General features: G+C 46.4%; 1 protein-coding gene across 2 annotated transcripts; it reads left to right on the top strand.

The window, feature by feature from the left end:
- The first annotated feature begins 4,379 nt into the window (after positions 1-4,379).
- On the top strand, positions 4,380-26,337 carry FAM234B (family with sequence similarity 234 member B). 2 transcript variants are annotated; one of them, XM_063322606.1, is made up of 13 exons: positions 4,380-4,451; positions 10,525-10,917; positions 11,875-11,973; positions 13,866-14,054; positions 15,560-15,690; positions 16,350-16,497; positions 16,850-16,991; positions 17,584-17,727; positions 21,183-21,264; positions 21,499-21,654; positions 22,274-22,391; positions 23,548-23,774; positions 24,324-26,337. In XM_063322606.1, exons 1-13 carry the CDS (start codon positions 4,415-4,417, stop codon positions 24,453-24,455), a joined length of 1,998 nt encoding a protein of 665 aa, XP_063178676.1. In that variant the 5' UTR covers positions 4,380-4,414; the 3' UTR covers positions 24,456-26,337. The 2 variants fall into 2 exon arrangements, with proteins under 2 accessions (XP_063178676.1, XP_063178675.1); XM_063322605.1 differs by having other exon boundaries at positions 24,188-26,337.
- The last annotated feature ends 11 nt before the right edge of the window (positions 26,338-26,348 follow it).

The raw sequence follows: 26,348 nt of genomic DNA, 5'->3' as shown, positions 1-26,348 counted from the left end.
ATGAGATCAAGGCAAGTGCTGAGCACCCGTGAAGTGTTTGCTCTCCCCTCTGGTACCACTTCATGCCTGCTTTGGACTGCTGCAAATGAGTGAGTGAAATGTCTCTGCTGCATGAGGTTTCCTCCTTTGTCCAGCTGGGATGACAGCAAGGGCTCTCTGCCTGTCACTGCTCCAGGCACGGGCACCTGCAGGAGGGCTCAGATCGCCCATGGCACAGCCACAGGCTCACGCTGGGAGGCAAGGCTGCCAGAGGAAGCCACAAAGAACAACGAGGGACACAGGCCTGGCATTTAGAGCCTACACAGAACTTCACAGCACGCATCGACCAGGTGTAACCCACCTGGTCAGAGGGAAGAGGGTAACTCCCAAGGGTGCATCAAGATGTATGCTTGGTGCTGAGCAGTTTGCAGGATTTTGCAGCAGATGCTGACACCCCTTGTGCATAACATATCCTCTCAGCACCTACCCGCTCCTCCTCTTCATTTATTGCTTCTCCAGTTCACACACCACTGGGCACTTCCCTCCAGGCTCACAGCCGCAGGACTCCCTGGCATTGGCAGAACAACTCTGGGACCAGAAGAGTCTCTAGAGATGGACCCATCAGGGGTTTGGCTGGGGCAGCCCCCCCACGGTAACTCCCTCGACTAACACACGCCGTGCCTGCCCCGTGAGACACCACACCGCCTTGGGACTGCACAGCTGAAACCTTTGCAGAGCTCCAGCCACCTTTTAGCCTTTTGCTCATGCTGGGGTGTACAAAGGGCTGGCATTGGTTTTACTGTCTGGGCTCATCAGAAACTCTGCAATCATCTGCACTATTTAAAATCGCCTGAAGCATGCTTGCTGTAGGTACCATCAAACTTGGAGTGTTTTGTACCTGCTAGAAATGTTTTCGTGACTTTTCCTGGTTTTACTTGCATCTGTTATTTCTTCCTGTTAGCCTTCACTGCTTGATTGCATTTTATTTTGTTGTTTGAACAAGCATTTCCTATTTATTGCAATATTTGCTCCCACCTAAGTCCTCTGCCATGGAGAGACTCAGCCAGGCCCGGGAAGAAAGACGATGGTGCTCCTGGCCCTGTCCATGCCGCCATGCAAAGGAGAAGGGGCAGGACAAGAAGAAGAGGTAAAAGCATTAGCGTAGCACTAACAGAAGTGCAAAGATGAAGGTTATTTCTTCCCTCTGGACACCTGGAGGAAGGGACAGCTGGGAATAGCTCCTGTCCCAGCAGCTCATCAGGAGGTGGCTGCCCCTGTGATCTTACAGCAGAACTGCATGTGCAATCACTCCATTGCTCTGCCTGAGCGACCTGCTCTAGCTTGAGGACCTTCAACAGTAGTGTTTAATGTGGGTGTTTTCTGTATCAAGGAGCAACTGGAGGTGTTCTTGTGCGGGCAGGCTGGAGAAGGCTGTAATTTCTGGCAGAAAGGTGGCAAGAAGCAAGGCAAGAAGGGGTGTGAGGCCTCACCAGTTAACCCTGCCCCGCTGCAGCCCAACCCAAACCTCTTTCTCCGTTTGTTGGCATTAGCCCCATCCTTTACTAAGTGATTGGCACCTGTACAGGGGGAACCACCGCACAAAAAGGTCAGCACTTTTCACTTGTGGGACATTCAGTGTAGGCTGGTCCAGTGGCTAAAGTGGATGAGACTTGAACAAACTGATTGCAAGCAAGGAGGGGCGTTATGCATGGCCTGTCCCAGAAAGAAATAAAGGAGGGGGAAAAAGAGAAGATAGCTGCAACGTGGATGCAGGGCTAGAGTGCGTTATCTGGGATTTCTGGACAAGGCAGCCATCCCCACATATTGTGTTCCTGCTGCTGTTCAAGGACATCACCCCTCTCCTTTCGTGTGGAGTGACAGGGAGAAGCTACTGAAAGAGGTGACACTGAAAAAGTTTCCTTATGGTGTGTCCCACCATTTTTGAGCCACGCGCAAAATCTTCTGCGCTGGCCCTATTAGGTGGACCCTGGATATCGCTCCAGTTTGTGTAGGTCAGTTGAATATTGCATACCCACACAGCAACTCCAACACAGACACATTTCAAAGGATGTGGATCAGGTCAAAAATCAGGGTGATTCAGGAGGGCAAAGCAAACTTACCTCAGGCAGGGTCTTCAATCTACACAGGCCAGCAGATGACAGTGCGGGCAGAGAGAGCCTGCACAGGCTTAACAGTGATGAGGGGCTGGTGTTTGCAGATTTTCATGCTTTTTGGCTTGTAACATTTTTCAAAACGACCACACCGCCAACCCAAAGCTCTCAGTCTTCCAAGCTTAACCCCAAGTACCTCATTTTTCAGCATCTGGCTTTTTCAAACTGCTTTGGAAAAAATAAATACAATGAACAGCAACATTCACATAAATGAATGATTTATTTGCAACTTCAGTTTTATTTTCATAGCTTTTTGATTGATATTAGTACACTTGACAGGTCCAATTTATATGCAAATCAGCCTACATTCACAATGTAAAGAAGAAAAACTTCATTTCTCATGCTTTACAAATCATTACACGCTCTGAATGCTTTGCTTAGTCATATGTTCCTCAAAAGCATCAGTTTTCACCACAAATCACTTGTCTTTGCTATCCATTGGCCTCACAGAGATCACAGCGCTTGGGGAACGAGCCATTTTTGTGGGGATGCACGAAATTAAGAGTGGGCTATGCTGTACTGCAAATGTAGAAGCATTGTAAATGATGGGCTCTTGCAGTGTATGTGTGTGTGCCAGATGTTAGAAGATCACAAATGAGGACACCAGATTTTCCAGTTCCCGCTTCTGGCTGTTTTCTGCTGTACCTTTGCTCCCAGCTCTAATTGGTGCCAGAAGCATTTTCTTAGAAAGAACTTCTCTGATGGGCAGCTCTTGTCCCTGCGTATCACAGGCTTTGCTAACTGAGCCTTGAAAAGGATCCAGGATCTCTCCTGTAAATATTTACATAGATACAGGACCGTCACTGCTCTTAAATCAAAAAGTGGAGGAAGGAAAATGGCATATAGAACAGAAAGACTCTGTGTTCAGAAAGACCTGGAAAGGAAGGAAAAAGAACAACTCTGATGGCTTCTCCAGAGTTTGCCACCTGGGACTGCCCCCCCAAGTCCTGTGTTCTCAGGAAGGTCCTGATCTGAAGCTTGATGACATCAATGGAAAAAATCCCTCTGGTACCAAAATGTTCTGGATCAGGAACTACTCTCTTTCCAGTTCATATCAAAAAAAAATTCTCTTCACCAGCTAGACCACTTGGTGTCTCTCTTCTGCTCCTTCTTTATTGTTATTATTTAAAGAGCTTCAGGACAGAACTGGACAGGAAAGGGTAAGTACGTTATTTGCAGTAACAGTGCCTAAAACAGGGGAAAGTAGCAGAGGCTGAAGAAACATGATGCATTCTTTAGCCAATCAGAGTCTCTTTTGATGTATTTAGCCAACACTCCTCTCTCTTCTTATATGACAAAGGAATCAGCCTTGAGAGTTCTCACACAAATCATGACTTGAAGGGGTGGTGTTAGATGGCCTGTGGACTAGCCTGGGAATTGGGAAGCTTGAGCCTTGTGGCTTTGGGGAAGCCACAAAACCTTCCTTGTTCAACTTCCCCATCGTGGGAAAGGGAGAGTTCACTTGCTTACTTACCTTGGAAAGCTGTAGTGAAGACCAAGGACAGCTTTGGAAAACACCCTGTCAGTCTCTTGTAATTAAGAAAAAAAAAAACAAAAAACAAACATTGCAAAATGAAATAAAATCAACAAATAGGTTTTCTTCCAACCAAAAACCTCCCAAGAACGAAGGCATATATTTATACCAAGAACAACTTAAAGGACTGGCAGTTTCTGTGTGAACCACTCTGGACAACAAGCATGGTTTTGTGTGGGTCTGTGCCCACCACAGCCATGCAGGTGGTAGAAACCTGGACTGTCCTTGGGCAGGGCTTCCTGCCACCAGCCCCCACCGCCCTGCGGGTCTCTGTCCCTGTAATGAAGGAGGATGGAGCCAGTGAAGCGCTTTGGTTTTGGTGTCAATTCCAAAATTTATGCCGGGCGGGCAGCCACCTCTGCGGGAGAGCCGCGCCTCCCCGGTGAAGGCCCCGGCGCCATTCCACCCTCGGGCCTGCCAGCTCCCCGCAGGGGCGGCCCCGTGGGGAGAGACCCTCAGGGCCCGGCGGCCTGCGCCCCTCACACCCCCGGCCTGCCCGCCCAGCGAGCGGCCCTCACCCGCTGCTCCCCGTGACAGGGACCCGCGGGGCTGCCCCCCGCCGCCCCTCTCCCTCCGCCCCTGCAGCCTGAGGCCCCGAGCGCGAGGAGCGACGCGGCCCCCCCGGCGGGGGTGTTCCAGGCCGCAGAACTACAATTCCCAGCAGGCCGTGGGAAGGCGCGGGGAGGGAAGGCCGGTGGGGGGGCGTGCATGCGCACTGCGCATCTCCAGCATGGCTACGGTGCTGTCCCGGGCGCTGAAGCTGCCGGGTAAGGGGTCGGTACCCTCGGGAGGGAGGGAGCGTTGGGCTGGGCCCGTCCGGGTTCCGCCGCGTCCGGTTCTGCGCCATCCGGGCCTACCCCCGGCGGCGGGGAGGCGCGGTTGCTGGGGCCTGGCGTCGGTGGGGTGCGTTGCCATGGTGATGTGGCGATGTGGGGCGAGGCCCGGCCGCCCCGGGGGGAGCAGGCCGTGCGGGGGCTGCTCCGAGGACCTCTGCCCGGGTGCCGTGGCGGACAGAGGGCTGCAGGGGACGGGGCAGCGCCTCGGGGCTCAGGGGGCCTCGAGTGTGGCGGCGGGGGGCCTGGGCCCTGGCGGCGGCCCTGTGAGGGGAGTGCGCGGGAGGAGGCGCCGGGTCCCGCAGGCCGCGCAGAAGCGGGTTACGGGGTTCAAGGCAGCCGCCGCCACCGCGGGAAAAGCGTTAGGCTGTCTCTGATCCGCTCGTGCTGGGTTTCACTCCCCAAAAGCCAGGCCACGAGTTCAGTGAGTACCCCTGCAATTACCCCGGTAAATGTTTAAAGTCTGCCTATCGTCCGACCAGAGATCTTCAGTGAGATGAAAGGATATTCAAGCATAAGGGACTATTGTGTCGGGGAACCAGATCTTCCGAAGATAAGGCGGTGAGCAGCAGTCCAGCAACCATTCTCTTCAGCGAGGAGATTAAGAGGGAATGAAAATACATTGTGAAACCAGATCTTGGGAGTGTGCTAGTTGCTGTTGGATGGACTGGAGACTGTGACAATGCACCTGCATTGACCTAATAGAAAAGTGCCTCATTGCCCCTCCTGACCATCTCTTGCCTTCAGGACAGTAATGGGACAGAGGCAGGGCCCAGCTGTGCGCTGCTGGGGGGGACTCTTCCCCAGCACCACGCACCACTGTGATCCTGCAGTGCCTCAGTCTGTGAAGCTGCAGCCAGTGGTCAGGTTGTACTTTTCTCCTCCATCGATTCATGAAGATCACGGTAGTATCTTCAGGGCCTTTCCCACCAGCTTTTAGTAACCCATACCAGGAGTCATTATTTTTTAGTTTATGTAGTGCCCGTTATATCTCATTCGAAGAATTTTTGTTTGCAATTCAGCTTCTTCCTGATTTTATGTATATATATGTTTGTCTGAATGGGAAGGAGTATATTTTACATGAAGTTTATGTAGAAAAAGTGCTAATTGGTGGGTATAAGTGTGTGTGTTGGGGTGTGACCACTAGGGTGCTGAACAAGAACAAGTAGAGATCTCTTCTGGGACCTCTGGAACCAGCGTGATGTATTTGATATCTGCTGTTGGGAGGCAGTGATTTGGAAAAGAACACAGGCCTTGCAACTGCAGTTAAGAAAACATCTTCTTGCATCAGTCCTTAGATTAAATAGTGTATATCATACTTTGTTTCTGTGGTTAACTCTGGAAAGATGCAGCTTTCAACAGCAATGAGAAAGCAGAAAGCCTGGTGCTATAGCTGTTTTTTCCTGCTGCACCTCATTAAATTAATTACGTCAATATGTGGCAACTTATCTCCCCCTGGGCTTGGAGATATGTCTGCAGTACCCAGTGACTGGTGCCTGCCAACTGCCAGCTGGGAACAAAAAAGAAAAATAAACAGAACATGAAGCAAGTACAAAGGATACTGGAACCAGTATGTCATCATTGGAATAACGCACTGAAAATTGTACTCATCTAAAGTCCAAGATTTGCTCTTTTCAATCCAAAGTGACTGCAAAAAAAAGCCTTTCCAGTAAGTCAAAACCAGAAAAAAATATTACAATTAATATCTTTCAAGCCATCAGCACTAGAAATAAGTATTTCATTATGAGTGGGACCTGGTTCCAATACAGATCACCTCACAGATGCCTCCTTTCCAAATCATGATCACATGATTCATCTTTTTTTCTATGAGAGGTCACATTCTTCTACTGCAATAATTGCAAGAGCTGCCTGTGCAAAAAATACTATTAGGAAAATGCACAGAGGATTTTCAAAGTCATAAAGTCCAGTTTAGAGTCCAACTGCCCCTGAAAGTCGATAAGTTTGGGGCATTTTCTCTCTCTTCTGCCTTTGAAAACCTTCCTCTTTAGTATTTTTTTTTTTCTTCCAGTGGCTGCAAAAAAATATTCCAGGGCGACATGACTGGTAACTTAGCCACAGACCACAAGCAACAGTTCCTCAGACTGATTGTAACCACAGGACACTGAGTGGGAACCTCTATTTTATCACTAGTGCCGTGGAAAAAATGGAGTACAATTTGGAGCAGGTTAGAACAGAAGCAGTTTATTCACTATACCTGTAGGAGAGAAGACAGAGCAGCAGGGCAACTGACTCTGCTGGTATGAATTCCATCCATGTAAAGTGCATGCAAGGTTTATTTACAGTTATAGATGCTGTGCAAAAGACAGATAACAAGATGTGAATTACATGGGTCAGTTACACAAGGCCACAGAACTGCCCAAGGCAGGCCTGGAGTCTGTTTTCTTTAGCGCAGGGACTAATTTATCATGAAGATTATCATTTAAGGAGATAGAGTGAGAGTTTGAGCAAGACGCTGACTTGTGTCTTAGCATTTCTACTTCCACCATGGAAAGTTGAAAACTGCATAGGAATATTGGATTTTCTGACAGCTGATCACTTGCAACAGAGGCAATTTTAGCTTTTTCTTGATGGACAAACTGTCTTCCCCCAGCCTGAGCCTTGATGTTGACCAGAAAGGAAGAATTTGACTTCTGGAGCACTTCTCAATAAATCATAATTCTCTAAATGGTGTGAGACTACCCTTGTATTCACACATTCTTTACTGTTGTTTCTGTCTCTCTCTTTATGCTTTTCTGTTGAAAAATCATTTGGGAGTGATTAGTGGAAGCCCAAGACAAGCCAAGTGTGGTATCCCTCCTTCCTGCAGCAAGTGACCTAAAACTCAGATGAGGAGTCATGTTCCTCCTGCTCTCTATAGCCAGGTGAATCATGAGTTACGTATTCTCTGCACTGCAGAACAGCCTCGGAAGAACGGGCTGAGCACGTCCTCGCCAGCCCTCCACGCGCATTTCCAAAACACCTACAGATCGATTGTTAGGGCTCTCTTCGAATAGTGAGAGATGAGCGTTTGAATCCCCTGAGATTAGATATGCTATTTGGTTTCCCATGTGCTAGGCGAGTGCTGCAACAGCCATTGTTAAAGGGCAGTGTCTTCCCTCCTTTTTGGCTCAAAAAAAAATCAGCAGGGCATCTTATGCCTGACCTTACTGAGTGGCTGTACCTTGTGAGAGTGCCAGCTTACCTTTTGAGGAGAGATAGGGAGAACCAGCTTCTGGTTCCTGGTCGGGCTTAGACATGAAATAAGACTGAGCACCTCTCTCCTTTATAGCTCTCCTGTAACTCAATAGATCCTTTCCTGTGTAGATCACCAAAAGCTATAAGTCATTACTGTGTAGTAGCTTTTTTTCTAGCCTCTGATCTCTGGATTGGGATTCTTACCTGGTCCTCAGCAGGAAAGGTGTTCCTGTTACAGATCGTCTGCGGTGGTTGACACCACTGTCGATGTTCCCAACATCTCAATCCCAGCCGTTTCAAGGAGTGGGTGAGCCTTCTGTCTCCTAGAGATCCAGAACAAAACTGTTCCAGATAAAGCTCATTCCTGTCAATGCTTTTAGTTGCCCTGAGGATGAACATCAAGTTTCAGTCTTCTGGATTGGCTGTCTGGAGTTAAAATAATTAAATAAATCACAGTCTATGTGAAATATAAATATGCTGTTGAGTTGTTTTACTCAAAGCACACCAGTTTCCAAAACCATCTGGTTTTGGAAAGCAGTGTGGTTAACATAACTGTCCAATTTTGACTTCCCAGGCTAAATACCGTTTACTCTTGGGCCAGCAGCATTTGCTTTTCATATCACTCTGACCTGGCTTGAACTGGCATGTCTGGATCTATAGTGCAAAGTTGCAAATACCCTGCCAGCGAGTCCTCTCTGGAATTTCTTGTTTTCATTGAGTACTCTTTCAGCAACTTGTCAGCACAACCTACTGTATAGGCATCTGGAAAATTCACGCTGCGCTGTCACTGCAATCTCTGAGCAGAGAGCTGTGTGCCACAGAGGTCAGTGGCCTTCTGTGCTGCTCACAGGATGGAGCCAAGGTTATCAGGACTTCCTGAAAAACCCACAGTCTGAATGCATGTTTAGGGCAGATCTATGTGAAACAATGTAGTGTTTCACAAGCGTACACTGAACTCTCTCATAAGAATGTAATATCTTTTAGCTGTGTGCTCTACCCTCACAAGGAACAGCTTTTTGGAGTGTGTATGTGCATCAGATTGTTTTGATGCGAGCCTTTTGCAGAAGCCTCTAGTTCAAAAAGGAAGGGCCTGATTTAGATATGTGATCTTGTTGGATATCTTTATTTCCACTTACTGTGAGGCATTTGGCCTTTAGTGGGGTTGACAGTTTTTCTTAAATCCTAAAATCGACACTGAATACCATTTATAAGTGGTACAGGAAAGGGAAGTGAAGGTCCTTTCAGGGTGTGAGAAATGAGAAAGAAATTAGATGCACGTGCTGCAAAATAGATTCTAGATGATGAAAAATAGGTGTGTTGTGCCAACTAGATACTACGGTATGTTTGTAACTGTAAGTCTGCCTTTAACAGGAAAACCAGAAGTAAGGCATACTATTTTATGCAGGAAGAATAATCATGAAAGCCCTTAAATTTTCACTCTGTAAAGCTTTCCTGTCATCTTAGTGTCTGAGAATGGTTACAGCGTGTGTATTTTTGCTTATTATTTATGCCTTGCATGTGTCTTCGGGCACAAATTAGCTCCTGTCTCAGGTCAGCTTTAGACAAAGGGAAATGAGGCAGATATCTGGGATAGTGAAGTCCCACCTTGGAATAGGAGAGAGAGAGAGAGAAATAGACTGAGGCCCTGCAATCATCGGAGCAGTGGCCATGGCTGCACGCCCAGCCTGGTGGCACAGGGCAGCTCCCCGAGACGTGATCCTCCACTCGTAGCTCAGGGCACTGAGGCTGCGTGATCTTGCCTGGCCCCGTAAACAGATGGCCCTGGCCTTATGTATGGACAACTGGGTTCTGCACCTGCCTTCATCACACTCCCTGCGGCTGTCTAAGGCTTGGGGGAGAAGTCATCCCTGTGCCAGGCATCTGTGGGGTAGACGCTTAAAGCTAAGCTAGTTTTTTGTACCACCACTGAAAGGCATCAGTGCTAAGTTATGTATGTCAGCAAGGCCAAACACAAGCTGTCAGCTCTGGTGGGAGCAGGAACAGAGCAGGAGCACTGTGGTTTCCTACTGCAAGGGCTGGAGCACTCCCTCTCATAGTGCTGAGCCATGCAGAGAAAGTGGTGTCTTAGAGGGGCAGCCTTGATCCCTTCAGACACCAACATGTTACTGGCCCAAAAGGGCAAAATCATTTTGCCCTCGTCTTCAGGGATTCGATACCCATTTTTACCAGCGCTGCAGAGAAACGGTGCCTAGTGCTCTGTCCGTTCTGTCCCTCATGAAGCAGGATAGTAGATGTGGCACGCTAGAAGGCAGCAGTGCTGCTTGGACCAGGCAGGAGGAGCAGGGGAAAAATGGTTTGCAGAGGGAGGTCCCCTCAGAGACCACAGACTGCGAATGAAGAGGCGCGGTGTCAGGGTTAGAGGATGGCAAATGCTAGAGGAGCTCAGTCTGAAGTCAAGAGAATGCTGCGGTTCAGGTACTCAAAGCGTTAAGCATGACTTCATGTCGGTGTGTCTCATTGCCAAAAAGGAAAGTATTAGAATTAAATGAGCCATGAATTCCATATATATATACATACATACACATGTGTGTGTATATATGTATATAGATACTATATATATACACCTTTATCTTGGAGAGGTAAACTGTTGGCATCTTTTCTCCTGCAGCTGTTACTCTAAAACATGGACGGACACTGTCTTTTCTCTCACACCTCTCACTTGGATCCATGCAAAATGCAGACTGCGCTGTCCTCCCTTCCGTATCACTCTCCACTGCAGCCTTTTGTCCACTGAGATCCCGCAAAAGCGAGAATCTTGTGCTTTATTGTCTCTCTCCATCTCTTTCCTCAGGAAAAAAGAGCCCAGACCTTGGGGAATATGACCCCCTCACTCAGGCTGACAGTGATGAAAGTGAAGATGACCTGGTACTCAACATCCAGAAGAATGGAGGGGTCAAGAATGGGAAGAGCCCCCCTGAGGAGGTGCAGGACCCTGACTCCGATGTGGAGGTTGGGATGACAAAGCAGCACACGTCAGACAGCGCGCCTGAGGGTTATCCTGCAGAGACGGCTGGGAGTTTGGAGCAGAAGGCTGCTCCCTCCCTCATGCCATACCTGCGCACAGCGATCTTTTTGCTCACTGTGGTGATCTCGATGATTCTTGTGTTGGTTTGCGCATTTCTAATTCCCTGTCCCCCTAGAGACTTGCATAACACCTGGAACCGCAACCTAGGTCAGGGAGCAGGTGAGAAAGCCCCAGGAACAGCATCTGGCGTGGGGGAGGTGGCAGCTCCCAGGCTGGGCATCGGCGGGAGAGACCTATCTGGGAGAGCCAGCTCGGAGCAGAGGCCCTTACTCACCACTGCAGATGCTCCGAGGTAATAGACAGGCGGCTCTGTCCTGCTCACTCTTCAAGCTGAGGCCTGTGAAATCTGGCATCATTAGATAACAATGACACAAAATCTTCCTTCCGTCAACACCGAAAAGCATTTTGACCCTTCTCCCATCCTGCCTTTTTGTCTGGATGGTGCACTCTCTTTCAGATGGAGATGGCCCAGCCCACTTTAAAACATAGCACCTCCCTCTTTACACCCTGGGTTTCACCAGCACCTCCACACTGAAGCGTGTGGGTGTGTTTGGGAGGAGAGGGATAGAAGTCTTTGTGTCTTCTAACTGGCTTAACTAACCTTACTTCTTTTGTCTTCTTGCCCTGCTTGAATCCATAAATCAACATTCATGACTTTTTGTCATCCTATATGGGCAACTGGTAACATTTCTAAAGTACCTCCTGTTCTGACTTCTGCAGTAAAGTAACAGTTGTTTGTCAAATAATTTCTGCCAGGTCTAGATATGTCTCTCCCTCCTGGCTTTCTGCCCTTGGCTTCCAAATCTAAGCCTTTCATAAGTTATGTGATTCCCACATCACCTCAGAAAGTGAAGTGGGAAGCAGAAATCTTTTTCTGTTAGCTCCTCCATTTTTCCCTTTCCTTTCTCTGACCCAGATGCTGCATTTCTGCCTTTCCATGCAATGAAAGGTCTTGTTGTGGTGGGAGCTGCCTGGCATTGGTGATTCCCTAGCAGACTCTGTGAGGCTTGGCTGTCCACGAGTCTCTTTTCTGGGCCAGCCCTCCTCCCCCAGCGAGGAAAATGGGCTGGGTGTCCTTTTTGACAACAGTGTGGTGATTCTCTGCGACTGTTGCAGGTGGTGTGTTATCCCCACTGGAGCTGTGTGACGTGAACGGTGATGGGCTCCCTGACATCCTCATTGTCTTCACTGCCTTGATGAATGCTAGCGTCATGGGTAAGCACTGCAGCTCCTTTCCATTCCTCTTTCTGTATATGTCAGTACGAACCTTTGAATGTTTGTCTTACACATGGGAAGAGTTCCTGCCACTGCAAAACCATTGCATTGCTCTTTTCAGAGTTCCTTAACATGGCTGGTGTACTGTGCTTGTGCTTTGTCATGCTGCTTGTAATGTTCATTGTAAGCCTGTGCTCCCATACCTGTTGGGTCGATGTCATTTGTTTCCCCTTATTTCATCTTGGGGCACGTCCCTTTGTCCTGTATTTGTGCACACTTGGTTTGGGGGCAGAGATAAAGCTATCAGAAAGCACTGCACTACAAATAGCAAATGGAAATAAGGTGGGTTTTTTTCCCCATTGTTATGTCTCACAGCCCTTCACAAAAGAGCTCAGTCTGACTACCTCCATTTTATACACACAGAGGTGGAAGCACGAAGAGGGGAAGCAGCTTCACAAAGGTCACAGATGAGATTCAGTGGTAGTGTCTGGACTTTTTCCTGATCTGTGGTCTAGCGTCCTGGTCATTACCAAGGGCAGTTGACAACAAGAACAGTGATGGCAAAGCTGACTGTTGGAGCGCTCTGGTTCTTCTGAACTAGCCAGTTGCTTGCCAACTGGGACCATTATGGATTTTTTTAGAGCAGCTGTAGGTTAGTGTTGCAGGAAACACCCTCACCTTGTTGCCTTTTTCTCCAGGTCACTATTCTTGCCAGGCTACAAATCATTGTTAATTCACAGATAATAGACTGGCTGATGGTGGGGAAGCTGTTAGGGCTGGCTGTTTAGCAGGTGTCGCTCTTCTTCCTCCTCCTAGCTGCTTTTGCTTTCTCTGTTAACCCTCACACCCCTCAGGTAACAAACAGCAGCAGCCTACTGATACTGGCCATTGTTGTACAGGGGCTGCCAAGTCCCATGGCATCCTGTTGCACTGAGCTTCTGAAGTTCTTGAGGTTCCCAGCTGCCTGCTGTACAGCATCTGCCCAGCCTGGCATCACCTGAGGTTATATGAATCTTTTCAGTCTCAGAGACGTATTCAGGGAGCAAGCATACATTGCACAGCCTGAAGAGAACTCTTGTGGGAGCAAAATACCTTGACTCTTCAAAGAGTAGGGTAATAACAGAATAAATTGTGATATGAGCATACCAGGTGGAGATTACAGTAACCACAGTTACGTCTGAGGGCATGCTGAGCTAAAGTTACTCAGAATTGGAATCAAAGCCAATTGGAAGTCAAGTCAAGTAAATTGAGACAGCATAGAGCACCTATTCTCACAATAATTTTGTGTTAATGGGTGAATTAGGAGAAGACCCCTGAATTACACCAATTCGTTGTGTTCAGTTTGTTTTTCACAACAGTAAAACTCATTCGGAAAACAAAGGAAAAAGCTCTCAGATTGCCAATCACCTTCTGCTGCCCCAGAATTATAGATAACTAAGGACTTTCACAGGAGGTGGCATCTCTCTTCAGAATCATTTAAGGCTTCCCCTCAGCGTCTCGAGGGAGAGGGGATCAGAAGCATCAGTCTGGTTTGACAGCAGTACGTTTCACACCAGCAAGTCAGCACAACTGAGCAGTTAGTCCCCAGAATCTTGGTTCCTCTGTGCCCAGCTCACCATATTTCTTGCTGTGAGCTCAGATCCAACCTCCGTGGTTGTCTGTGCTGTTGGCTGACATCCCAACTTGTCTGGAGATCACTGCTAGGGTCTGCAGGCTGAGAGACTCAACCTTAGGGTGGGATTTACCTTTCCTTTCAGGCAATGTAGATGTGGTTGCCTTGAGCCACTCAACTCCAGGATCTCGAGCTGGAACTCAAGTGCAAAGACCAAAGTCAGCATGGACATAGCCTCTGATGCCGAGGGATTTCACTCTCTCTCTTCTGCCTTTTCCAGGTGTCTCTAGGCCCTCTGTAACTGTAGTGGCCCTTTCTGGTATGAATGGCAGCACCCTATGGTCCATCCAGCTTCCAGAGGAGACTCGGAGTGTGCAGTGCAAAGGGCTGTCACTGGGAGCACCTGCAGAGCCTGTCTGCCTTGTTACAGGAACATCAAAATTTCTCAGCCTTCTCAGTGCCTCCACAGGTAGAGTCAACTACCAGCATATTAGAAATATGCTACTGCTGTTTTGTTTTGTTTAAAGGACTAATAAAAATGAATGATTCAGTGCTGGCACTTCATGGTGGCTGTTATCTAGTGACACACAGGAAAAGGTCAAAGCACTAATGAGTTTCTAGGTACACAGGGTAAGAGGGAATCCAAACCATTGCTGCTCTGTGGCAGCACCTACACCCTGCCATCTCAGAACATTTCAAAGGGTTAATCTTATCCTGTAGCATCCCCATGGCATAAAGGATGTGTAATGCCTGTTCTTATTAGCATTGAGCTGTTAGTACAACACAGCACCTACCTAATAGCACTGAAAAGCTGAACACCATTCTTGGAGAAGTTATGTAAGGACATATGCTACAGCCACTAAACCTTCCAGAGAAATTAGGCCCGTAGAAGAATTGATTAGATGTGAATGAATATTGCATTTTTAATCGCTTGATCATGTGCACCTCCATTCTCTGATGATTGCTGTTTGTTCTACCACATTAATTCACTGGCAGAAATACTCATAGGTAGGTATAGGGATGCTTTTGGAATCAGAACAGAGAATGGAGAGATACAAGAAACCTTGGATTAAGTGATAGATCCAGTCAATGAGCAGTGGCAATTCCCTCTCAAATGTTTTTAGGGACCGGATTGCTTGCACAGTGTTTGCATGGACTGTAGGCTGTATCCCTTACAAGCAGTAGTAGTGTTACTAATGTGTGCAAGTGTTTACAGGTCTGCCTTTGGTTTCCTTTGTCCTGCAGGGGCAAATCCTACACAGCAGCAGCATCAGCAAATCATTTTTAAACTCTAATTGAAAAAAAACAGAAGTGTGGGCAAAAGAATCATGAACAAGTAAAAGCACTGAATTTCATTTTACTTTTTTTAGGTTTTTTGCCAATTTGCAAGTCATATTTTACGGAGTTTCCAGCTGGGTCCATGCTGGACTGCTGAACCATTTGACATTACATCTGCTAACATGCTTTCACCCTGAGGTGGAGTGAGCATGCCATGCTGGAGTGGCTATTTGCTGCTGGGAATCTGACTGAGACACAGATTTGCACTTTGAATATCAGAACTGGCCATCTGTTCCCTTTGCTGGCATCTACCTACAGGCTTTACTGCTGGCTGAGGAAAACAACTGCTGTCCTGCAGAGCAGCACTCTCATTTAGGTTCTCCTTCAAAGAGCGAACCTCAAATATTCTCTATTTCAGGAAGTGTTTTGGGCTCAGGTCTTTCTAGGGAGATGCTAAGGAGGTTGCACACCAGGACTTGAGGCATGACTCAAAGACAATCTGAAGAAATGCTGGGGGAAGAACTTTGCTTCCCGCTGCAGCTTGCTACAGTTTGTAGATTTGTCTTTCCTCTTGTCAGATAATGGTGGAAACAGCCTCTCTTGCTCCCTCCTTCAAGAATGTTTTGCGGAGCCTTCTGGGGATGCCTACTGGTTCCCCAAGTGCTACAGTTCTTTTTCATCCTGTTCTTCCCACAGGCAAGACCATCTGGATGCTGAACCCCATCCACCTTTCAAGTGGAATCCTAGCTGCACCAGCTGCCACTCTTCCGGATGTAGATGGAGATGGGATTAGGGATATCGTCGTTCTGGCCCTCAAAGAGACACAGGTACAGCATATACCTGCTCAAGGTTTGATAGGACCTTGACTGTCTAGAGAAAGGACAGGGAGCCTGATGTGGAAAGGCTGTAACAGAAGCTGCAAGAGGCCCTAATTTTTGTTCCCTTAGATTTCCCTGAAAAACACCCTTTTTCTTTCAGTAGGTCAGAGCAGCGAAATTAAGCAATAATGACACTACCTGCATTTCTTGTCAGCTGTGAATGAACAGAAGGGTCATTATTTACCCCTGGCTGAGACTTGAGAATTATCTGTTTCTGTTCAGTGAATGCTTGGTTTGAAGTGAGTGTTTAGCAGCAGTGTGGGGAGCCATGTTAAGATAGATCTCTGGAGAAAGGAGCATTCAGATTATCCGAAAGAAAGAAGTACTTGTGTGATTAATTCAGATGCAGATTTCCTCTGTGCTCATCCTTCCCCACAATTCTAGCATTAACGTTGTTGGAGGAGTTCAGGTTTTTGAAGTCCCTTCCATCTTTGATGAATGTAAGACTCCCAGGAAGCCAGACTGAGCAAAGAGAAAGAGACCGCTAGCTAGACCTTGCTGTGGGGGGAAGGAGCAGTGCAGCCTCATCCTGTGGGGACCAGGGAAGATTCTGAGAGCACAAGTGCATGAAAGCACTGCTAATAATCTCTACATCTCTCTCTTTGCAGCCTGATGTGTTTTTCATCTTGGTGTCAGGAAAGAGTGGGACTGCTTTGGGTGGGCCTGTGAAATACAACACAAATGGAGAAGGGAAAGTAATTGGTCCCCAAGTCCACATCACCAGCCGGGGAGCCATCTACATCCTATTTGGTTTTGGTAAGTTGCACATTCCCTTCCCAGCATTTCACCTTACTGAGAAAACATTCATTTTACCTCAAATGATCGAGAGTGTCCCTGGGATCTCTCTGCCATGCCTTTTGCTTTGAAAGCTAGGAGTAGAGGGCATGGGAACAAGTCTCACATCCACGGTGTGGAAAAGTGCAAGAGTGCCAATACCTGCTAGCCTGGAATACCTTGGACTTTCCCAAAGGTACATCATGCCAGGGAAGTTCCAGCTCTGGACATTTCTTTGCCTTCCGCCACAACCATAGTGGTCCCAAGGATCCTTTGTGCTACTAGGGAGTTAACTTTTGCAGGCAGGACTCTAAATCTTTACTCTTCCTGGCAGGTAATGTTCAAGCAGTTGCCCTAAGGGATATCTTTACCCAAGCCAGAAACCGGGACAGCTTTCCTGCAATGCTGCAGCAGGAGGAGCCGGAGTGGGAAAAGCGCAGATCTGTCAACCTGTCAGAGCTCATTGACATTTACAGGTAGGAAATGGACTTGTCATCTTGCTTCTGCTGGAAGAGGAATGGGAGGGTAGGCACCTCTTAGTACTCCTAGAGATGGTCCCTCCTACTTCAATATTATCCTTCTTTTCATCGTCCAGTTGATAACAGTACTCTGGGGAGCTCATTGTTTCCTCCCTGTCCTGTGGTTGTCCTAGCCAAAGAAGTGCAGAGTATGGTAAAAGGGTGTCCTTTACTTCCCCTGCTCCTTGTTCCTTTCTTCCACATGCTATACATACCTGGAGGAAAAAAAAAAGGTGTTCTCAGCTAATGAAGTCCTTTTGGGAAGTTCAGTCTGTGCACAGAATTGTGGGCCTGGATTTCTCGTCTACTTCTTCTTTACTGCCAAATTGTGATCTAGGTCAGCCTGGATAGGAAAAAAAGGAGGGAACGAATGTAAACCCCCACTCCATGCATTTTATAGTAACTCAAGGTGTTCATAAGACCCCACACATGAATTTAACTCACTTAACTGAGGAACCCCCAAAGGAAACTAAGCTCCATCGCTCATGCTAGTGCTGAGATGTGCAGATACAAGCCTCAGAAGCTCCTCTCTGCTTTCCTTTTGTACCAGTGGGGGTGTTGACTTCCTGCAGACAATGAAGGCACCTGACACAAACTGCAGCAACCTGCTCATCACAACCAAAGAGGGCTTGATCCTTCTGCGGGGACAAGACCTGGAGCCCCACTGGACCCTGGAACTGCAGAACATCAGCAGGTTACATACTAGGAACATTTTTCTGTCCTATTTCTTCCTGTACCGTTTACTGACTTTCACTTTTAAGTGCATGTGCTCCTTAGAAAGCAATTGAGAAGTATTCTCCATGTCTGCAGGGAAACCTAAGAACTGGAGGTGTGCAAATGGATTGCTGAGCAAGTGAGGAGGGCAGGGGTAGGGGGAGCAAGGAACAGAAGGCTGGAAACCTGAGCTGTGTGCTTGTGAGTGATCACAAATAAGGGTCTTGATTCAGGCACCCAACATTGATGTCATGACTACTGTGGCATTGGAATTCAGGGGATTACTGGTGTGTGATTCAGCCCATCTGCTGTCCAGGGATGCCACTTGCCAGCTCGGTGGAGAGGAGCAGTTGCATTAGTGATGTTAAGTATTTAGAGAAAGTGTCTGAGTATTGTCCGCAGATCTTAATGTTCCTTGAAAGTTGAAAATGAGCACTCTGATGGCAGTTAGAACACCATCTATAGTAAATGTAAACCTTAAAATAATACTGCTCATCCTCTAATTTCACACATGGAAATGAAGTAATTTGCCAGATCTCGTGGGTTGATAATAACCAGCAATTTCAGCTTGCCCAGTATTAAAGATTTGCAAAGGGCAGTTGAGCACAGTTGAGGAAAATTATATGGGAAATAAATTGCTTGCTCTGCTATCTAGAGGAAAGAAATGTTACCTGACTGTTAAGAGCATCTATAGGAAGAAGGCATTGTAACTTCATTAAGCAAAAAAAATCAATGTTCAATTAGGTTTGATATTCAGACAATGTCCACATTCTTGAGGGCTGATGGGTGACATAAGCAATGCCTTTAGGAATGGCTTATGGCTAGTTAATCTTGCTGTGGGGAAAGGAGATGGACTAAAAGTGTTTCGGACCCAGCGTCTGGAGACTTCTGGATGTGTCTGGGGTCTAGTTCAAAGGGTAAGTGTATACTGACTACGCAAAGCCAGTTCATAGGTGCTGTAAAATCAACTATACGCAAGAAATTTCTAAATGGACCCACTAATTAATTGGAATATTTCTATGGGTTCAAATCAAGAACTGTTGAAAACTGCTTTACCTGTTCATTCACAGAATCACAGTATGGTTGAGGTTGGAAGGCACCTCTGGAGGTTGCCTAGTCCAACCTACCTGCTCAAGCAGGCTCGGCTAGAGCAAGGTGCTCAGGGCTGTGTGCTGCCAGGTTTTAAATACCTCCAAGGATGGAGACTCCACAACCTTTCTGGCAAATAGTATTCCAGGTTGCTGCGCTCCAGCCCTGATTTTTCTGGTTCTGTGACCTCCCAAGGGACAGAGTACAACACATGTACAGGAGCTGCCAGATAGGCATTGAAAAATAATTAAAGCAATGCTTGTTCAAGGCCACTGTGCTGAAGTCCTGGACTGCCTGTTTTCTTAGAGTTAAGAGAGACTAAATCTGATAGACCGAATATATTGTGGACAAGCATTTATTTAAGAGGGGTTTTTTTTAGGACTTAGAGCAGTTCTGCTTAAGCAACACAGGCTGGGGGACAGATTCAGCTCAGGGGCATCACCAGATAGTTAAACAGATGCAAGCCCAATTCTTCATCAGACAAAACTTACAGAGCCAGCTGAGCTCCCCTTTTCCTGGATAAACCTGCCCCAAGCACACCACTCCAGCCAGGCAGACTGAATCCATCCCTTTGGGAACAGTCTGCAAGAAAAACAACCTGGCTGCTACAGATGTGCTGCATTTCCAGATAGCTTTTGACAAGATCCCTGGAAAACTATAAAGGAGAATCAGTAGTCATAAAACAAGGCCGAAGTTCAGAGACCATGAAATTAAGTAAGCAGTTGAAAATTGTGTTGTAAATAGATGTTTCGGATGAGAAAGGATTAATAGCAGGTTGCTGTGGGGATTACTGTTGGACAGGAATAATTACTAGCCTTCTGGTTCATTTGGGAAAGTGCCCAGGGGATTTTTCAGTTGATTGGTAGCATCTAAAATACATACGCCTACCTGCATTCAGTTTGTGGGATCTGCCACTGACTGTAACCCATAAGAGACACAAGAAGAGGCACCTTGGGAGAGGTTTTAAGTTTATGCCCATAGGATAGAACTACGTGCTGCTTCCTGTTGCTACTGGAGAGCTTTCAAGCTATAGGACTGTTCCATGGTACTGCCTTGACAGCATTGCTTCTGACTGCCAAAGGTGTCTGTAAAGTGAATGACATTGTTTGATGCAGTACGTATAAATAGTCAAGCCACTGTTGTACTGTGGCATTGCTGTTCGGGAGCCATTCTGGTCTGCACATTTTAAAGGGGAAGCTGGAAAAAAATGGAGAAAAGGGCTGGGAAAAATGCATTATCATAGAAGATTTAAGTCAGTGGTTTTATATGATCAAAGAGAAGCCGGAAAGGTGAGTTCAGAAATGTGTGTAAGTAGTGGGAGCTAACAGGCATTTTAATCTTGCCATAGCAAGAACAAGCGCCTTGGAGCAAAAGCCATTCATGTTCAAGAAAATGAAAATCTGGGCATGTTTCTTTGGGTGAGATTAATCATTAGAACTGACTGTCACGAGAAGTGATGAATTCATCTCATCTTTGTATTTCCATAGGAAGCCTCATGGCTGGTAGATCTAGTCAAACTCATCCTACTGATACTTCGTTAATTGGGTGAAATACAGCAATCTGTCATAAACAAAAGGAGGGAGGACATGTTCTGATGATCCTGCCTTGCCATCAAATTTCTGATTCTGTGAATTTTGAGGAGTCGTTTGTGCTTACTTAGAACTTTGTGTCTAGCTGTGGTGAATTTAAGGAAGGTAGAGATAGGACTCAAAATGCCAAAGGCAAGCAAGATGGTTAGAAAACAGTTATAATGAGAGATATTCAAGTAATAGTGTTATGTCACCCAGAAGGGAGAGGATGAGAGGGGACTTCATTTAAACTGCTGAAGGTTATAAAAAGGCTTGTAAAACCGCCAGCAGTAAGAAAACAAAGAATCATGGGCTGATGTTAATGGTGAGTATATTAAGAACCATTTCACACAGCTAAGGCAGCCTGGGAAATACACTTTCAGCAGGAGGTGATGCATTTTGAAAGGGCTGGGTAATTTTTTATGACCATAGCAAAACTGTACAGGTTCTCGTGCTAAGGAAAGACTAATACAGAGTCATGCCACAGGGTGATAAACAGATATCTACACAGCCCAGCAATGGATGCCCCCCACACAGACAACTCTGAAGAATGGCTAATAAGCACCATGGGCTGCTTGATCATTTTTCACTTTTCTGATCCACCAACAAATGGTTCCTTGCAGTCAGAACAGTTCTGAGTGGGTGAAAATCTTATTTAGTATGGCAAATTCTTCCTTTTTACGAGGCAGAATGGAGGATGAAAGCAACTGTGCTGCCTCCATCTGAACTCCCTGCTTTTCTGCTGTCAGGCTGAGTTTTTCTTTTTCCAAATTTGCAGCCAGCCTGTACCTGGTTACTTTGGTTCTGACCAAACTCTGGACTTCATGCTGCAAGCACAGACCGGAGATGGGAACAAAAAGGTAAAACAAGTGAAGGCAAGGAGGGCAGTGGCAGCATAGGAGTGAGGGAGGTTGGGTTGAAAAGGACAGTCATTCCCGGCTCCTCGCTCTTCCCATTTCTGTGTCTGACACACATCACCGTGCGGCCATAGGCATGAAAGGGAACAGCACGGGCCATGGCACTTACGGCAAGGGGGCTGTCTGTACACCAACACCTGGACATCCATTAATGCTAGATCTCTCCCCTGCCTTGAGGTGGTGGTGGTAGATGGCAAATCCGGCCTCCCTGTTTGGAACCAGGAACTCCCGTGGCAGAAGCAACAACTCGATGCACTGTCGGTCATGACTTTGGACAAGAAGTCAGTTTTTCTCTTCTGGGCTGATGAAGCACAGCCTGTGTTGCAACGTTTGGTGAGCAAGCATCCTTTCTTCTCTTTTGAGGTTTCTCCGTGAGGCACTTGCAGTCTCTTGTCTTTTATTCATAATGTAATTGAACTTTAAACCTGCCATATAAGAAGGCTGTCAGGGCCATCTTTTTCTTGTGCTTTGAAACTGACTTCTCCGAGCCTGATCACAGGATTTTTTCTGTGCAAATTTTTCATCAGAAAGCTTTGTTGACAGAAAGCTCACATCCACAAAACCAAAACTTTCTGTGTGAATTTCTTTTTTTCTGCAACACTGAGATATTTTTACTGCAGATTTGTTCCCAGCCCCAGAGCACTTCTCCTCTGCATGCAGGCACACAAATCAGCATGGAGACTCAAACTTCCAGACTGTAGCTTTGTGCATCAAGCTGGTTTTGAGAGAGCCAGGTCTCAACCTTACCAAACAAAAGTTGTGGAACAAATTCTGTTTTAGAAAAAAAAAACTTTTCAGGACTTCATCTCTGTAAAACCATAGAGGTTTTGATTCTCTGATCCATGTAAAGATAGCGCAGTGTCAGAAAAAGTCTTTATTTCTTTAGCAAAGCTAGACTGACTCCTCTTTGCCATCCAGTGGTAACATTTTTGTCTGTCTTTTGTTCCAACAGCAACCTGGTCTCAGACCTGAGCGCCCAGGGCTGCACCACCTCTATCTCCTCCATCCTGTTTTTCCTACAGTCCTTTTGGACCTCACCAATGCAACAGACAAAGTAATTGCTTCAGCAGGTAAGTACAAATGGAAGAGAAACTACCCAGGCTAAAAGAAATATATAGGGAGAGGTAGCTGTGAGAAACAATGGGGTGTAGCTGTACTTTTAAAGGTAGCACCTGAGGCCCATCATACACAGGCCAGCAATGGGAAGTAGGATTCGTCTTCCTTCTGAAGGAAGGTCCTGTTCAACCCCTACTTCGCAAATGAAAGACCTACCAAGTTTCTTGCATGTGTTTAAGCAAAGAAAGTTTGATTTCATGCATGTTTTACACCAGAGAAGTTCCCTTGCTTTCCATGGAGCTATTTATGATTTAGGGCAGTGCATGAAGAATCACAATGAAACTTTTCTCTGTCACCTCAGATACACTTCTGCCTTTGTTGGCCATCTTCTCCTGCTCTCTTGGGTAGCAGCTGTGCTGTTTCTTCCTCTCTTTTTGAAACGGGGAATCTGAAATAGTTGCACGTGTTTTCAGGGAAAATTAGATCTGGATTTAACATCTATACAAGATTTTACAGTCCTTGTTGGATTTCCTTGCTCTGTCTAAAGCAGTTCAACCAACAGTCAGCCTATTGAGCATGACAGGATGTGGGATAAAAGATCCGTTCATCCAGCACTGAGTCCAGTAGGCCAGGAGGCATAGAAAAGCTGCTACATAGTGATATATCTAATTGGATTTGTATCAAAACGAGAGCTCAGTCAAGAACAAATAGAAAATAATTTTTGGAGGGTTTTATTAGAAACTGGGGTTTCTGACGTCTGTACAGATCATTCTGCAGTGACTGGAGTGAACTGATTTGCCAGTGCCTTACCGATTTCCTCTTCTATTGAGGTAGAACAATATCTGTTAACAGGTGTGGGAAGGAAAGCTCTCTGAAAGTGAACTGCATTATTGAAATGTGTGCATCTCCTATGTCAAGCTCAAAAACATCACCTGGAACCAAACCCTTCCATTTCTGATCTAAATTTCAGTTTGTTTATTTCCATGGAAAATTTTTAGCTTAAGATATTTTTTCCTAATTAAGTAAGGTACATGCAATTTTAAAGTCAGACTGAATATACCCTCAGTCCAGTAGATGTTTTGACTAAGTAAAAACTGTCAGATTTCTTTCGGAAGAAACATAATCATTTACTCCTCACCAATATTTCCTCTCCCTTTTCTGATGCACCAGTTGGAATTAACGATCTCCAGAAGGATGCATTTCACATCACTGTGACAACAACTGCAACTTCTGAAAAACAGCCAGGATTTCTCTCGGTCAGCAAGCTGGGCCTGAAGTGGGCCATGATGAGTCAAGGTCGAATGGTGTGGCTAAAAGACACCACGACTCCCAGAATCAGCCGTGGAGAAGTGAGGCGATTTCTTGCCCGACTGAAATTTGTTGACTTTCCTCAGAAGGTGAGATTGTGCAGGAATCCCTAATGAAATCCAGGCCTTTGGAAGCATCTGATCTCTTCCCCACAGACACAGTTAGTGCTCTTTGGGATGCAAAGATACTGTTTGCAAGATGTTCGGCTGCCCTTTTGGGCATAAGCTGGACAGATTGTGGGGCCCATTTGTACTTTGGCAGTTGGACAAGGAGGGGGAATTTAGAAAGAAGCAGGGAAGGGATGGTGATCATAAGGGACTGAGAGGACACAGAGGGAACAGAGAGTTGGGACAGAGATCACTTGTTTTGACACGGGCAAACAGGGGTTCTCCATGTAGTGGTGCCCAGGTTCAGTTGCTGGCCTGTGAATTACCACTTTTCTCTACCAGACTAGATGATAATATGTTTTGGATTTAGTTTTTGTTTTCCTTTCCTTCTCCAGCTCTAGCCTGGTGCTTCGTCAGAGTTTGGTTGGACCTGTGGCCTGTGTGGGGAATACAGGAAGCTGCTCTGTGGATCTTCAGGAAAACTGCTGTGTAGAGGGAATGGGGGCTAAAAAGCACTTCCTCTTTCTTCAGCTTTCTGGGGAACGCTGCTGGAGGCAGGTTTGTCCTAGGCAGACCTGTCCTGTACCAGAGGAACCTTGTTCGGCATCTCCCCCTCCATATGCCGTTCTTGCATGCTTCCTTCCAGGTAACACAGAAATGTGAATTTAGAATTTATATACATATACATATATATATAAAAACCCAGGTTTTATATATATATGTATCAATTTATACAATATATGTATATTTTTTGTATGTTTAATTTATGAATGAGATTTAGGACACTCCTTTTTATGTCTAAACAGTATTCCCAGGCAGTCAAACAAGCTGTAGGCCTAGAATGGGCCATGATGACTCAAGGCAAATGGTGTGGCTAAAAGACACTACCTGCTTTAATCTTTTTATTTTTGGAGAGAAGCCTCTGTCTGGTTCCTGCAGGGCTAGTCTTGTCTACAACCTTTGCTGTGCTTTCAGCCCTCTTCTCCATTCTGTCCCCAAACTCACAAACAAAGTAGTTCTCTGGCTGAATTACCTGATCTGGAGAGAGATGGTCCCCACAGCATTTGCCAGCCCTTGCACTTGTATATTTCTTTCCCCACTCCCAAGTTCAGGACAGGTTCATATGGGTGATGTAGAAGTGAAAGGTTCACATCTTATTTCTGTCCATCCCTAAGCTTTTTATGAACCCAAAGTGTCACTGTAATGTCACTGCAGTCCAATGGGCTGAGTCCCCCTCTGCAAATACATCACAGCCCTTTAGGGAATAGATTCCCAGCAGATCCTCGCTGGCACTGTAAAGATCACACTAGATCCAGTCAGAGCAAAGCTGATTTTCACACCACTGCTTCAGGGTTTAGAGGCTCAGACAGAGGCAGAACTGGGAAGCTTTTCTGTGCATTTTACCCCCTATTCTGGGCTCAACTTTACCGTTCCCTTGCCAGCCCAGCCCTGTGTGTGCAGTTCCAGGAGGAACAGACTACCACCAGGGCACATTGATTGCTCACAGGATGTTTCGTGCTTTGAACTGTGCCTCTGAGCATGCCATCAGTCTCCCGTGTTGTAGTTGCAGAGCATCCACGTGAATTTTCTTGTAATAGAAAATATAAATATAAAAAGGAACCACTTCGGTGCCCCAGCAGCTCCCCACAGTGCAGGGCAACAACGTAGGAACTGTTTTCCCAGTATGTCTTTCTAGGTCTGTCCTTTGACATTAGGCAGAGCCAGGCTGAGATGAGGATTGCAATGGACTCTCCTGTCCTCCTGCTGGCACGTGCCCTTCCAGCCTCCCTGCACTTCCCCGTGAGTGGTGAGGTGATAGCAGGACTTTGAGCTTCCCTCTAGATGGGCACATCTACCATGGGTTTGTTGTCCTGGGCTCTTGACACCTTTCCTTGTTACGTCACCCTCTCTCTTCTCCTTCCCTGCATCTCCTTGTAAAGCTTCCAGGATAGCCCTTCAGGATTAGCTGCAAGTCCCAAGGCTGGTCCTTGGACCCTGCTCTCTTTATGTCAGAGCCTCTGAACAGTTTGTATATGTTTAATGGTATTTTTGTGTAAATAGCTTTGTATATATTAGCACAACTGTAGCAACGGCTCTAGGCCTGGCATTTTCCTCCAGACAGGGGTTAGTGTTTATAATATATAGTCAGTTAATACAGCTGCGTAATAGGGACTGAATTAATGGTTGGACTTGATGATCTTAAAGGTCTTTTCCAACCTAAACGATTCTATTATTCTATGATTCTATGAACGTGTGAGGACCAGTAACATACGAGGATTAAACAGGAGTGCCCCTTCCCTCCTGTCTAGCCACCACCTTGCTGGGAAAGGTGAAGCGGCTGTTAGCTGAAATAGTTATTCTCCTGAGGTTCTTCCTGAGAGAACTGATATTCAAGTGCAGTGACGTTAGCTCCTCCATAATGTGAATTCACCCTGCCCGCACACACACACATCCCCACTGTGAATAAAGAGTCTGTCTGTATATTGTTGGGAAAATGTATTTGAACTGTGAACTGCAGTGGAGCAAATAAATACTGTGTACAACACCAGTGTGTCA

This window comes from Chroicocephalus ridibundus, chromosome 1 (assembly GCF_963924245.1).
Source record: "Chroicocephalus ridibundus chromosome 1, bChrRid1.1, whole genome shotgun sequence".
In the NCBI taxonomy this organism is placed as follows: domain Eukaryota; kingdom Metazoa; phylum Chordata; class Aves; order Charadriiformes; family Laridae; genus Chroicocephalus; species Chroicocephalus ridibundus.
The sequence above is the reverse complement of the archived record's forward strand: the minus strand, read 5'-3'. Positions and strand labels throughout refer to the sequence as shown.

What these genes read in the sequence shown, in the direction of transcription:
- FAM234B (XM_063322606.1), top strand. Translation starts at nt 4,415, where the DNA reads ATGGCTACGGTGCTGTCCCGGGCGCTGAAGCTGCCGG. An exon ending in CCGGGCGCTGAAGCTGCCGG is followed by an intron (nt 4,452 to 10,524) that starts GTAAGGGGTCGG and finishes CTCTTTCCTCAG; the next exon opens with GAAAAAAGAGCCCAGACCTT. An exon ending in CAACCTAGGTCAGGGAGCAG is followed by an intron (nt 10,918 to 11,874) that starts GTGAGAAAGCCC and finishes CGACTGTTGCAG; the next exon opens with GTGGTGTGTTATCCCCACTG.